This window comes from Fundulus heteroclitus, chromosome 1 (genome assembly GCF_011125445.2).
Source record: "Fundulus heteroclitus isolate FHET01 chromosome 1, MU-UCD_Fhet_4.1, whole genome shotgun sequence".
NCBI classification, from domain to species: Eukaryota; Metazoa; Chordata; class Actinopteri; order Cyprinodontiformes; family Fundulidae; genus Fundulus; species Fundulus heteroclitus.
In genome coordinates, this window is record NC_046361.1 from 28,923,265 (window position 1) to 28,936,539 (window position 13,275).

A 13,275-nucleotide genomic window follows, 5' to 3' on the forward strand; every position below is an offset into this window, starting at 1 on the left:
ATCCTACCACGCAACTGTTGGCTCTCTGGTAAAGTTGTGTAAAAAGCCTTTAAATAAATTACTCTTTGATTGCAGTAGCATAATCTACAAACTGAAAATATGAGAAAAAATCCGACCTTTCATTTGATTACATGTATAGTGAGGGGGAGAAAAAGCGCTCACATTAACAGCTAGTTGTTTTAAACAAATCCCCGAGGCAACTATTATTGGCGTCCTTAACAATTCTAATAAAAATAATTTTAACTTAAGCATATTTGTAAGCAATAGTTCACTTTCTTGACACTCCCTATAAATATGGCACCAATTGGTTTAGCCACTCCTCAAAATGGGAAACCCAAGAGAACTTGCCCTACAAAAGAGGCAGAGGTGTGTTGATCTTGATAACTGTGAAACGGCTGCAAGAAAATAGTGACTTGTTACTGGATGTTTGTGTTGCATTTCACACATTTATTTCACAATTAGATCTTTTGAGCTAATTTTAGGCTGAGGGACATTATTTCAATTACATTCATAGAGAAATCGAACCCAAGTTTACGCCTCTGCTTTTTAGTTCTCTGGGTCAAAAATGCAATTTATCAACACTAAGACTATGTTAATATTGTTTATTTGTTTTATAATAATCACAAAAGTGGGAAAAAAATGCTTACTACCTGACTTTAGAGGCAAGAAAAAAAAACATAACCCAACATCTAAAGGTTTGAATCAAACTAAGTTCCAGGACAGCGATAAACTATGAAACTGAAGGACATTAACACGTGTCTTCTGCACCTCCTCTCAGATTTATAGCCACATATGTTTTACCCATTTTTAAGTTGATTTTAAAATTTCCTTACTTACGGTCAGTTTAGCTTGGTCTATAAATTCTCAGTGGTGCTGTTGCACTGAAGGCTGAGGTAGTCCAGTGTTTTTGGCAGAACGCACCGAGTTTAACGAGGGCAGACGTGCTTAAGCTGAGGATGGAGGACAGGAATCTAAAAGTGATTTCTCATCCCGGTGAAAAACAGGAGAAATAAATAGGAGAACAAAGGCAACAGGGCCAGTGCAGAACTCTTGCAAAGGAACAATCAGTTTACACGAAGCCTAATCACGGCGGCGGATAAACAGCGCAGCACACGTTAAAAACCTTCATGTAGCTGGTGCCCATCTCGCTGTATCTCCTTCTATGTCTTTAAAAGATGTTTACAGATGACCATGCAGTTGATCTGTCATCAGGTCAGGGTTCTCTCTGGCTTCTGCAGCTCGCTGACCGCGTGTGTGACCGTCCGCGTCCTTTGGCCGCAGGAACCATGTTGAGAGAAAGTTACGCCTAAGCAGCTACGGTTCATTCATCCTCACACATCCTCTGCGGCTGCAGCAGCAAAGTCCAGGCAGAGGCTCCCTTCCTCCGGACGGCAGAGGCTTAATGAAAGTTACTGACGTGACACTTGACGTCGTCTAAGCTCAGCACCGTTCTCTGGTCGCCGCTGTTGTGCTTGTGCTTTTTATCAGAGCAGCGACACAGCTTGTACTTAATCACCTGAAAGGAACAAAACGAAGAACAGTCTCAACGGGGGCACCAGCAGAGCTTTCAAACATTTGAATATTTTTCAATATTTATGCTATTTTTATCTGTTTTATTTCAAGGGGTTTTTAATGCTACACTGCAAAAAGAGAACTAAACATAAGTAAAATTGTCTTGAAGTAAATGTATTTGTCCTTGATTTGAGCAGGTAAATAAGATTATTTGTCAATGGAATGAGCATATTTACCCCTAAAAAAAGATAATTAGATATTGGATTGAATTTGCATGTTATCTAAGCCATTACAAGGCTTTTGTTTTGGGCAGTAGTATAAAGCTTGGTACTCATCATTACTCTAGACCTTTTGAATTGAGAAAGCTTCCTAGAGAGGAAGCGAAACGTCTTCAACTACAGAAAACAAGTCCAGTTGCTTTGTTTTTTTTACTTTTTTTGGAATAATTAGATATACTGCACTTGAAATAAGATGATGGAGATGAATTGTTCCTATTTTAAGTGCAAAAATCTTATTGCATTGCTAAATAATCTTATTTACCTACTCAAATCAAGGAAACATTCTCTCGTTTCAAGAAATAATTTCTTATTTTTAGTTCTATTTTTGCAGTGTAATAAGAGCAGACCTTTTTCTCTACTTTAGCAAACTTTATAGTTTACGCAGTTTGCTTTCGTTTGTTACAACCAGCATTCCCACTGAGCATCAGAGGCTCGCATGCTTCTGTAAACGCTTTCTCACCTCGTACAAGTAGTCAAAAATCTCCAGAATGCTCAGTATGCTTGCCCCGATAAAGAGGCCCATCTGACCACCGATGTCGCCTGTAACAAGAGAAAAGGGGATCGTTCGCCGTACTAATACCAAGACTGCACATAAAACATGCAACACGTACACTACGACAGGACACAGAAATACCTAAAAGTCCGGCCACTTCGTAAGCTTTCTTCTGTTCAATGGTTTCATAGTTGAGAGCCTCAAAGAAGATGTCTAAAACCAAGATGTTGTCCCTGTTGAGACGAGACGAACAAGTGCAGACATTAATCATCTTTGGAATACGCTGATACACCTTGAAATATCAGAATATCATTGAATCGGTTTCAGCAGTCTGACATTAAAAGGGGAACTCAGAAATCCAAAGCAGTATTTGTAGTTTAGGCTTACTTTATGTACTGCTCTGTTTTGTTGTATTTCTTAGCGAGGTACTTGGCTGAGGCCTTGCTGGGGATCTTGACGAAGGACAGCTCCTTGCTGTACCTGGTCATGTTGCACGGCGTCTCGCACACACAGAAATCGTTGTCTTGTTCCACCAAGAAATCTGGGGAGGGGGAAGGAAGGCACAGCTCAGCTTGACCTTTAGACCAGTGCAGCTGGGACTTAAAGATACGTTGTGCGAGTCGTGTGGGTGTACTGGTGAAATTCCTGCTCTTAAGCACTACAATTGGCGGGGCGTCCCACATTCTTGTGGCAGAAAGCAAATCCTCAATACAGACCTCGGCATCTCACCTCTTGGGATTTCTCCTATTTTGTTATATTCCAAAAACAATAGTTTCGGAAAGGTTTAAAGCAGCAACAAAGTTCAACTTATTATTCAAATATAGAAAAATATATCACAGTTGTATATCTAGTAAGACATGGCTGTCCACCTAAATTAATGGCCGTGGGAACATTAATCAGAAAAAGGAGCCTAAAGGGCCGTCGTAATTCTGGAGGACCTGCAGAGATCCACAGCTCAGTTGAGTCATTGTTAAAGAAGAAGAAGAAAATGATTGTTAAAAGAAAGCAGTGGCCACATACAGAAGGGGTTCCCAAACCTCTGAACCTGTGACCCCCAAAATAACAGCAGCAGAGAGGAGGGGATTTGTATCGGTTTCACAATGAAGGATAGCAAATCAGCATCACTTGATTATTAGTGTCAGGCCTTTGAAACAATGGTTGGTTAACTTTATTGTCATAATATTCTTTATTCTCCTACACCTAATATGTAAATTACAAAAAAATCAATGATTTTGTATTACAGTCATTGCAGATTAAATGATTGTCCACTGAGAAAGAAATGTCCCCACAAAAACTCAGAAGTTTTGAGATTTATTTCCCATATTTGCAAGAAGAAACTTGGATGCTTTCTGATGTCGAAAAGTCGTACATTTTCGCAATTTTTTTCTCCCCACGATTAAAGGCATACATTTGCTATATTAAAGCAAGTTTATCTCCGACATTGTAGAGTCACAAATTTTGGATCATCATTTGGATCCTCTCGTGACCCCCACATTGTGTCCCGCGACCCCCCAGGGGGCCCCCGACCCCCACTTTGGGAACTCCTAACTCAGCAAACATGAAGGAGAAGGTGGTCTGATCAAACGAGACCAAAGTTTAACATTTTGTCCTGCATGTAAAACACTGTGTGTATGGCAAAAACGCAACACTGCTCATTACCTGTTCTCACTAAGGTGAAACATGGTGGTGGCAGAATGATGCTGTGGGGGCATTTTTCTTTAGCAGGGACAGTGAAGCTGATTAGAGTTATTGGGAAGAAGTACAGAGAAAGAAACCAAGGCTATCCTGAAAGAAAACCTGTTAGAGGCTGAAAGGACTAGAGATGGAGGTTTAACTAGAGACAGGACAAACACCCTAAACCTACTATCCAGACATACAAGACGATATTTCAATGAAGTTTTTGTTTGAACGACCCAGATAGAATCAACTCCCAAATCCAATCAGGAAGCTGATGCAAGACCCATCATCCCCTCCAACCGGACTGACCTTAAACTATTTCAGTTTCTAAATGAGGCATACCTCAACAGATTTAAAGTTAAATTTGCAGCAAAAAGAAGCTCTAAAAAGTATTGACTCATCAGGCCTGAATGCAAATACTGTTTTTTTTGTAATAACAAATCAAGTAAACATCCCGATAAATGCATAAACTAGTTTTTTTGTGTGTGTCTATCTTATAAAAGTCTAATAAAATAGAATTAGAGTTAATAATAGAAGAAAATCTGCATCTGAAATGCATTTTAATACCCTACATCTTAGGATGCGAGCTTGTTTTGATATATTTCTGGAGGAAGGTAGCCTTTCTTACCGAGAGCTGGGTCAGCACAGTCTTTGTACATCTGGGGGGTGCAGTAAGGAGCGTCGCCTGCAGCACAAGCAGAACACACATAAATGCATTCCGCTTTCCTTCCCCAGCTCTGAGTGTCTTTAGCCGTGCATTGGCTTCAGCCTGATTGATATGACTCTAAGGCAGCAGATATTTGTGTCCTACCGGGCATGTGCACCATGCGGCAGTTGCAGTTGTCCACCAGGTAGCGGGTCTCACAGTCTATGCGGCAGGCTGTGATGCTGTAAGTGTCAAAGAAGTCCGAATCCATGGGCGTCACCTTACAGTCTCCCCAGGGCGGGGGCAGATAGATGAGCTGCAATGACAGCAAGCACGCCAAGTTGTCATAAGCAGAATAAAACCTTCAAGAGCTGAAAATAAAGTGCTGTTAGATTTGATATATGGGGAAGATTAAATAGCATATAAAGAAAAATGGGGTATGAATTTATAGCAGGTTACAGAAATCCATTAAAATGAAAAATCAAGAAAGTGCGACAGCAATACAAACTGTGCTGTGTTTTCTTTAGAAATACAAGATTTAAAATGTTTATTTTTATGTTCTTTAAGTACTGTTGTTTGTTAAATTTGTGAATTTGTGAATCTACAATCTCATAATAAAAAATAAAATGAAATAAAAAAGAAACTGTTGGACAAATAAAAAAAAAATACATTAATAATTTAAAGAAAATAAACTTTCTATTTTTCAAAGAAAATCCCCTTAAATGCTATAAATTCATTTGATGATTTAGTCTGAGCAGGAAAAAAAAAAAACATGAGATGCTTTGCTTATTCATCAAATTTTAAATCTTAACTCATGATGAAACCCCCCAAAGCAGAGGAGCAGAAACCAGTTTTGCAGCATTTTGCCTCTATTTCTTATTCTCACAGTCAAACAATGTCTGTAATTGGGACCTCCAAACATAAACTGACAGGAAATAATGGGTAATGTTTACTATTGTTGAAAACGCTGACATTTGAAAACTGAATTTTCCAGACAGTATTTACCAGTTTATGGAGCAAGAATAAAACATCTGACAAAATATGAATATTAGGATTTTGTCAAACAAGTAACACCTTATTGGTTATTATTTTTCAAATCAGTATTAAAGAATATGATTATACTAAAAGAGAAGTAAATACGAGTTATCTTTAATTTAGGATTGTGTTTGAGATACAAAAGTCTTGGGTCTCTTCAATTTATCTGGTGTCACCATGGGGCCAGAATGAGACTAAGGTATAGTAATCTTCATGAAAAAAAGTTTTATAGTAATAACTAGAAAATTTTAAAGAAAAAAAATATTTCCAACCAGTTTGTAGCTTACAAACTGTACTTTTAATACATTAAATATTACCTAAATAAGAGTTATGAGTGACGATCCATTAGCAGCCACACCTTGACAGTCCAAATTTGCCAGAATTAATTACAAACAGCCAAATTTGGGTCTTCTTAGACATGTTTGTGGCACTAGTTGTCCTTCTCTACTGTAATATAACAGAAAATGGGCAGAGAGTAAAGGTCTGAAGGTTGGGAATCGAATCATCAGACGGCTGAGACGGAGGACTGACAGCCTCCATGTTTGTGGGTCACACATTGCACCACACACTGACTCCAAATTTCTTTTTTTTTCTGTTTTTCCAGTGTCCTGTCTAGCAATGTGGCAATAAGAATTGACGTCTTAATGCCAAATAGAGCTCGACAGATTTTACTTTCCCAAGTGGAGCAATCAGCCTTCGCCATAGTGCTCCGCTTGATTTATGCATGTAGTTAGTTTTATTGTGATTCCTGCGGGGAGAATTTCAAATTATGTGGACACTACAATGGAAAAGTAGGAGAGTAAAGGAAGAACAAGAAGGGGAAAAAAAGAAAGAAAAGAGGTGAAAGAAAGGGGAGATAAAAGGGAAAGAATGATAAAACGTCTTTAGTCTGCTTCATCACCTGGAAAGAGAGATGTAAAAAGAACAGCACAACCAACGGATATAGTAAAGCAGATACAATAAAGTAACTCCTTCATTCCATTGCTAAATTATATGTATTATTATTTAAACTGACATGTATAATGTGATAGCTGAGAAAAGAAAGTAAATAAATTTCTCTTCCTTGTATGTATCAGAAAAGTTTAGCATTATACTATCAACCAGCTGACTAGCAGTGCACAGTAACAGATGGGGTGGGGGGCAGCACTGTCTCACGCTGTTCTGAATAAACCTGGAAATAATTTAGACCACTACAATACTTTCTCTGACGTGTCATTAAAAGAGATTCTAAACCGTAGGATTGGAAATTATTAGCGTTTTACAAACTGTAATATCCGAAACCCTTTGGTAATCAGCGATGCCGCCTCATGTCTCCTCTGGTGCATACAACATACATTTACTAGGGGCATAACAATACATTGATCCACATCGATAGATATTAATTGAAGGATTAACAATCCCATTACATCAATGCAAAATGAAAATATCGATCCATGTCGTCATTTTTTAAGAAGCACCTTTATTTTGAAATTCACAAGGTATGAATTTCAAAATAAAATGTACGCCAGGTGATACTGCTTTTCAATTAAATGCCTGCTTAGAAATCAAATCAAATCATATTTGTTTGTTTTTGTCATGCATTGATATCACTGTAAATAATGGTGTTAGACGGGCAGATGATATCGCATCATATCGATCGTAACAGACTTTGTTATATCGGCAAATATTGTACCATCACCCAAACATAACGATTTATTATCGTATCGTCATAAAGCTGGTGATTTACCCCACAAAAAATGTACATGATAAAGTATTGGAGAACTTTGAGAAAAGGAGGCAAATGTAACTAAATTCCAGGTTCCACATTCTTATCTAGAGCCTGTACCCGCTGTTCCTGGCAGGACACAAATGTCTGGAATCCGGGCGAAACACCGAATCCGAGCTGGTCGATGAAGGATGGCTCTTCCTGACTGTGGATCTGAACTTTGATCCCAGCTTCAAATGAAGTCTCATCTGAGGGGGGGAGACAAAGGTGAAGCGAGCGTGAGATAACGGATAAGAAAAAGGCACGAACGCTGACACCAAACACCTTTTCCTGCGCGCACACCAAAAGAAAGGTAACTCTCACCCGTTTCTCCCCAGACTGGCAGGTATTCATCCTGCTGAATGTCCAGCATGAGCTCCAGCCCGTTGCCCATGCCCCCTTTGGTGGTGATGAGCGGGGGGCGTCCATCTCCACCGGCGTTGAAGGTGTAGCACTTCCCGTAGCGAGTGAAGACCTAAGTGACAAAGGATGTTCAGAGTTTACTTCTCTTACACGACTCTGTCATTTTTTCCCCCACTGGGTGTCAGTGTTGGACTCACTTTCTGAGGTTTATGTTTGTATGTGTTTGGGTGTTGGGGATGACATGTATATGCATGTGACAGATAAAGCATGACAGAAACAGAGGGAGGGAAAAGGTGTTGCAGAAAGAAGAGCACGAGCGAGAGCGGTGGAGAAGACGCTAAAACGGGCGGCGTTCTCCCCGTAGGTGTGTACGTTACACAATCAACCCAGTGAGGTGATGGAGACTGGCGGTCTGGTGATTTAACATTCCCTCGCTCGCTTTTTATGGCACTTATAATGGACCTGATGTTACCATGGAGACCAAGCATCCCAGCCGGAAAGAACGCTGCCTTAATTTTCCACGGGAAGCTGAGACACAGATGTGGAAATTGAACCTCTGTGAAATAAGAACAACGACCGGCGTCACAGAAACCAAACAATATAAAGCTTTACAGGACTCTTGAATTGGACCGTTAAGTGCCGGGAGAACCACACACACACACACACACACACACACACACACACACACACACACACACACCCAGGCATGGAGTGACGAAGAGTCGGGATGCAAAGTAAAGAAGGAATTTAGCCTTCATCGCTCCGAGCGAGCTTTTGTTTCGGCATCTTGGCACAGGCTGACATATCTATGTTTAGAGTCGGCAAGCCAAACAAGTAATTGCCGAGAAAGAGTTTGGATCTCGCTGCAGGCATTTTAAACATTCGGGGCCATCTATCACGAAAAGTCAGCAAGGGACTGCTGCTGGTTGCAGCAGGCGCTGACATCAATCTGTGGCGGAGGAACACATTCAGCTTTGCACGAGGCAATAGGAAGGCACGGAGGATAAAAGTTGTGCACACGTTAGGCTCCTATATGTACTTTTCTTGCGTGTCAGAGTGAGGACAGGCGATAATTAAAATGCGAAAGGAGCTTTAGGGCAGGACTGGAGGCTGTTGGAGTTTATCTGTTTTCTGTGTCTTTTTAGAAAACATCTCAGTGTTCACGCCGAGCTCACGCTGGATTCAAACAGCTGAGTGCAGCAATTTTCACGGCGATTACAAAATACATAATGTGCACGTCTCCAAAATGATCCTGTAAATGCACCACGCTCGGTGTTAGAGCTTAAAGCGTTTAGTTTGTAGCACATTTATAGTTTTTTATGCTCTGAGTTGCAGTCGTGGATAAAACAAAGTCAAATCTAAGTGGAAAATTATATCTCCTCTAAAAGGTGCAGTAGCAGCTGCTGGTCTCTGAAACGGGGAAGGTTCGATGGCGTTAATTAAATCCAAACGTAAGGTATTGCATCAACAAATGTTGAAACACAGAAAACACATTACGGCACTTATGAACACAATCAGCACTCCTCTACTTTTCCAGGAAATGGTCTATGGCCCTGTCAGACCAACTGACTGTCTTCTCCATTGATTTGACCAGTTTTCTCTCAATGACCAGTAGAACAAGGTTGCTTAAAATGCTCTTGGCCCATTGTGTTGCGTGTGTATGACTTGACTCTTTTTAAGCAACAAAACAGAGGCTTGTACAGCTATGACATTGCACCATCTAATTCCATGTCTTTAAAAAACTACCAAGAAGTATCACCGTTTTCCTCTCTTCCCTTGTAAGTCACAGTTTGAATATAGAACTTGAAGTTGAGATTTTAGTCTCCCTGAATCAAATAAATGACCATATAGTTTCAGGACGCTTTGGGAATGCCTGTTCTGGAAACACTTGTTTAATTTCATCAAACTTCCCTGGATTGACCAGTTCCAGAATCTGCAGACTTTTGTAAGTTTGACAAACGTCTTGAAACCTGTTCTGTCAGATTGTCAGCGATAACCATGTCCAGCTTTCTGTAGTGATCCTGAGGGTCATGCATTTGTTCTCATGTGCTCATCTCAAAGGTCTGTTGAGAGATTTGCTGCTTTTGAATTTGAAAAGCCTCTTCTGACCTTTTCTCCTTCACAAAGGCCAGGAGATATTAAATTTTAGTTTGGCAAAACCCCGCATCCAAAGCCCTCTGCTGGACGATGTCAAAAACAACATCAGTTCCACTAAAGATTGGGTTGTATGTGTACCAAAGGAAAACAAACTCAAAGTCCATCTTCATTATCTATCCTTTGGCACAATCTGTTGTCTTATCATCAGTGGCGGTTCTAGACCAAACTTACCAGGGGGGCCAAGGTGGGGCCGGTGTTTTTTTTTTTTTTACAGGGGCACAGAACAACAAAATTAAACAATAAAATGGCAATATCTAACTGTGTAATAATATTAAGTGAGCCACTTGTGGTTTTGGAACTGCAGGTTTCGGACCCCTGATGTAGCAGTTGAAAACTTTGTCCCCCAGCTCAATACGGCTAAAGCTAAACGTGAAACATCTTAATTTTTAAATCCTTCTAAGAGTAAAACTGTATAGGTAAAAAATAAAATTGGTCAAAGTAACCAATCAGTTATGGTTTCTTTGCCATTGCAAATAATTATGAGAAGTGTATTTAATGTTATGTCTTTAGTACAGGGGCCATAACAGGGGCCGGGACCATTTCTACAGGGGCATGGGCCCCTGTTGGCCCCTGTCTAGAACCGCCCCTGCTTATCATTAAATGTTTTTTTTGTCTTCCAGATACAAGCTTTTTAAAAACCTGCAGCAGGGTATAATTTCTAAACACCCTACAGACTTAAGAAATGACATTTTCTTTGTAGACTTAGAAAAAAAGAGGCAAACCCAGTGAGAGTTGCAAAAAAATACTCTTGACGGAGGCAAGTATTTAGCCCCCTGAATCAACACTAGGTTCAGCCTGTGTGCATAACGATGCACAAATGTGGCACTGGGGGCTATTTCTTTAACCTTGGCCTGCAGGACATAGAGTGAAGAATCAATGACCCCATCATGGGTTTGGGCCACTAGTTTTTCTCTGAAATTGTAGCTTCGACCATGTTGTGGCTTAAAACTTCAAACACAGACTGAGCATCTCGTCCTTCTGACACATCAAAGAATCCAATGAAACGTTCCTGTATTTTGCCTGCACTATCCACATAACGAACAATGACAGACATCTGTGCATGGCATGATAAATCTGTAGTTTCATCCACCTGCCATCCAAAAAAAATGGGGCACTTTGGATTTCACTTTTGATCTCATCAGAAACAGCAGCACCAATAGCAGACATCAGATAATTCAGAAATCATTTTGGGTGGAATGACCAGAAAACACAGCTAGTGATTGGAATTGTGAGGCCGACAGAGTCATATTTAGCTGTTCCTGTAAATTCTCTGTAATCCCCATTTATTGGCTGATTCACTGCCCTCATCATGCCCCCCTGAATGCCAGCTCTTGAATAACACCAATAAGTTGATGCTACCTGAATGCATACACCTTCATTGATAGCATGTTCAAACCCGACCTTCCCCAAACAACTTAACCTTGCACATGAAACCTCAAGTTCTTTGTTCTGCTCGTGTTTTTTGTATCCTCTTTCAAAATTATTCAGATCTGAAAAACCCATCTTTGACCAAACAAAACACCTCTGAGATGGTCTCATCAAAAGACATGGTCAGCAATACCTGATTGCCAGATGACTACGCAACCCATCAAGCCACAGTCTGTTGAAATTAACCTTATTGTACCAGAAGAGATGAAATGACTTGTTTCCTTTTCCCTCCTTTGGAACTAAGCTAATATTTGGTGCTGGTCTGCCCTGCTCTTTAATTCTAAGTTTCTCCTCAATAAGGAAGACTATCAAGTGTCTTTCCTAAAAGCGTGTCCACAATGTTAGCAGCAACACTGTCTGCTTCCGTCGTGGCTGGGCTAACAACAAGCTAGCTCGCAAGTAGCTTCCCTACGAGGACGACCAAAACCTTAACAAGATGATGCAATGAAGCTGGGATTTTGTAATTTATTTACAATGTTGTCGGTACAACGGGTAAAAATAGCTGTTGTGAAGCGCTCTAAAAATAATAAACTCCAGAAACCACAGCAATAAACCAACAAACTGTCACCTAAAATAATAAAAAAAACAAGTTATATATTTTTTGGTTATAAGTTTAATACGTTTAAACCTCCAATGAAAATTCAAATTGACAACACTTCCATCAATAATGTTAGATCTGCTCGTTTCCTTGGTGTTATCTAGATGATTCTTTATCCTGGAAACCCCACATTAGGGGTACAAAACTAGCCAAAGTGGTCGGTATACTGGGAAAAATCTGCCACCTGATTAACAAAAAAGTTGCAATTATGTTATATTATTCAATGTTATATCCATATATTTATTACTGTAATGTTGCTTGGGCTAGCACCCACCCAACTAAACTGGAATCTGTTGTTCGACTTCAGAAGCGAGCTTTAAGGCTAATATTTTGTGTAAATCGTAGACACCCCTCGCAACCACTGTTTGCTCAGACAAGTATTCTTAGTGTTTACCAAGTGAATCGACTTCAAAATAGCTTTATTTGTTTATAGCTCTATAAAAAAGTTACTTCCTGAGCACTTTTGTAATATTTTTACTTTTAATAATGAATTTCACCAGTATCCAACTCATAGTAGTTGTCTTATCAGGCCTCCTTACTCTCACACAACTCAAACACAGTTTAGTGTATTATACAGAGGGTCAAAGATATGGAGCAGTCTTCCCACATCATTGACAGATCTTTCTGAAGAACAATTTAAACGGAGAGTAAAATTGCTGCTACTTAGTTGTCTGAATTTTCCATATGGATTTGTGGTCTAAATGATATTTTAAATTGTTTTATATATTGAAATATTCTTGTTTTTGAAATATATTTGTTATTATGGAGACTGCCACTCACTAAGCCCCTTGAGGGTTTTACAGCAGTTGTCCATCACATTTTCTTCTTTCTTAGTGAAACATGATTCTGTTTTTATGTTTTGTTGTGAAAATAAATAAATAAAAAAAGTCAGAAGACTTCAGCACAGCCTTAACTCTTCTGACTGAACAATCTCCTTTACCTTTCTCGTCTGAGTCTCATGAGGAATACCTCCCTTCTGTTTGACCACCCAGTCAAAAATCTTTTAGCATGTTCTGCCAATCAACCTGCTAATAGGTTTTGAGTTTTTGTGCCCCACTTAACTTATCACGCCAGCGACGCTGCAGCAATCAGCATTGAGCACAGCTTCACGACCCGCCCCGGCCCGCCGCTGCTTCATGGACCCCCTAAGAGGGTTAAACTCACTGGAAGTGATGACATTTTGTGTGTAATCCAGTCAGGGCCCCACTTTCTCTCTGGATGCTTCAATGCACGTGTTTTAGGACATTTGGGACCTGCACATTGCGTACAGTGCGCAAATAAACATCATGCAGATGCAAATCAGCTGCCTCAGAATCTGCACAAGTGAGTGCGACTTTCTACGTT

General features: G+C 39.9%; 1 protein-coding gene across 1 annotated transcript in view; it reads right to left on the minus strand.

The window, feature by feature from the left end:
* Nucleotides 1-649: 649 nt before the first annotated feature.
* LOC105928564 (acid-sensing ion channel 1) overlaps nt 650-13,275 on the minus strand; it is a gene marked incomplete at its 5' end in the record, with an annotated part of 80,733 nt that continues 68,107 nt past the window's right edge. The window contains 8 exon segments of the mRNA XM_036140032.1: nt 650-1,516; nt 2,251-2,330; nt 2,425-2,516; nt 2,671-2,824; nt 4,589-4,645; nt 4,772-4,922; nt 7,467-7,594; nt 7,710-7,860. Of these exon segments, the coding sequence (XP_035995925.1) occupies nt 1,400-1,516; nt 2,251-2,330; nt 2,425-2,516; nt 2,671-2,824; nt 4,589-4,645; nt 4,772-4,922; nt 7,467-7,594; nt 7,710-7,860 (930 nt within the window).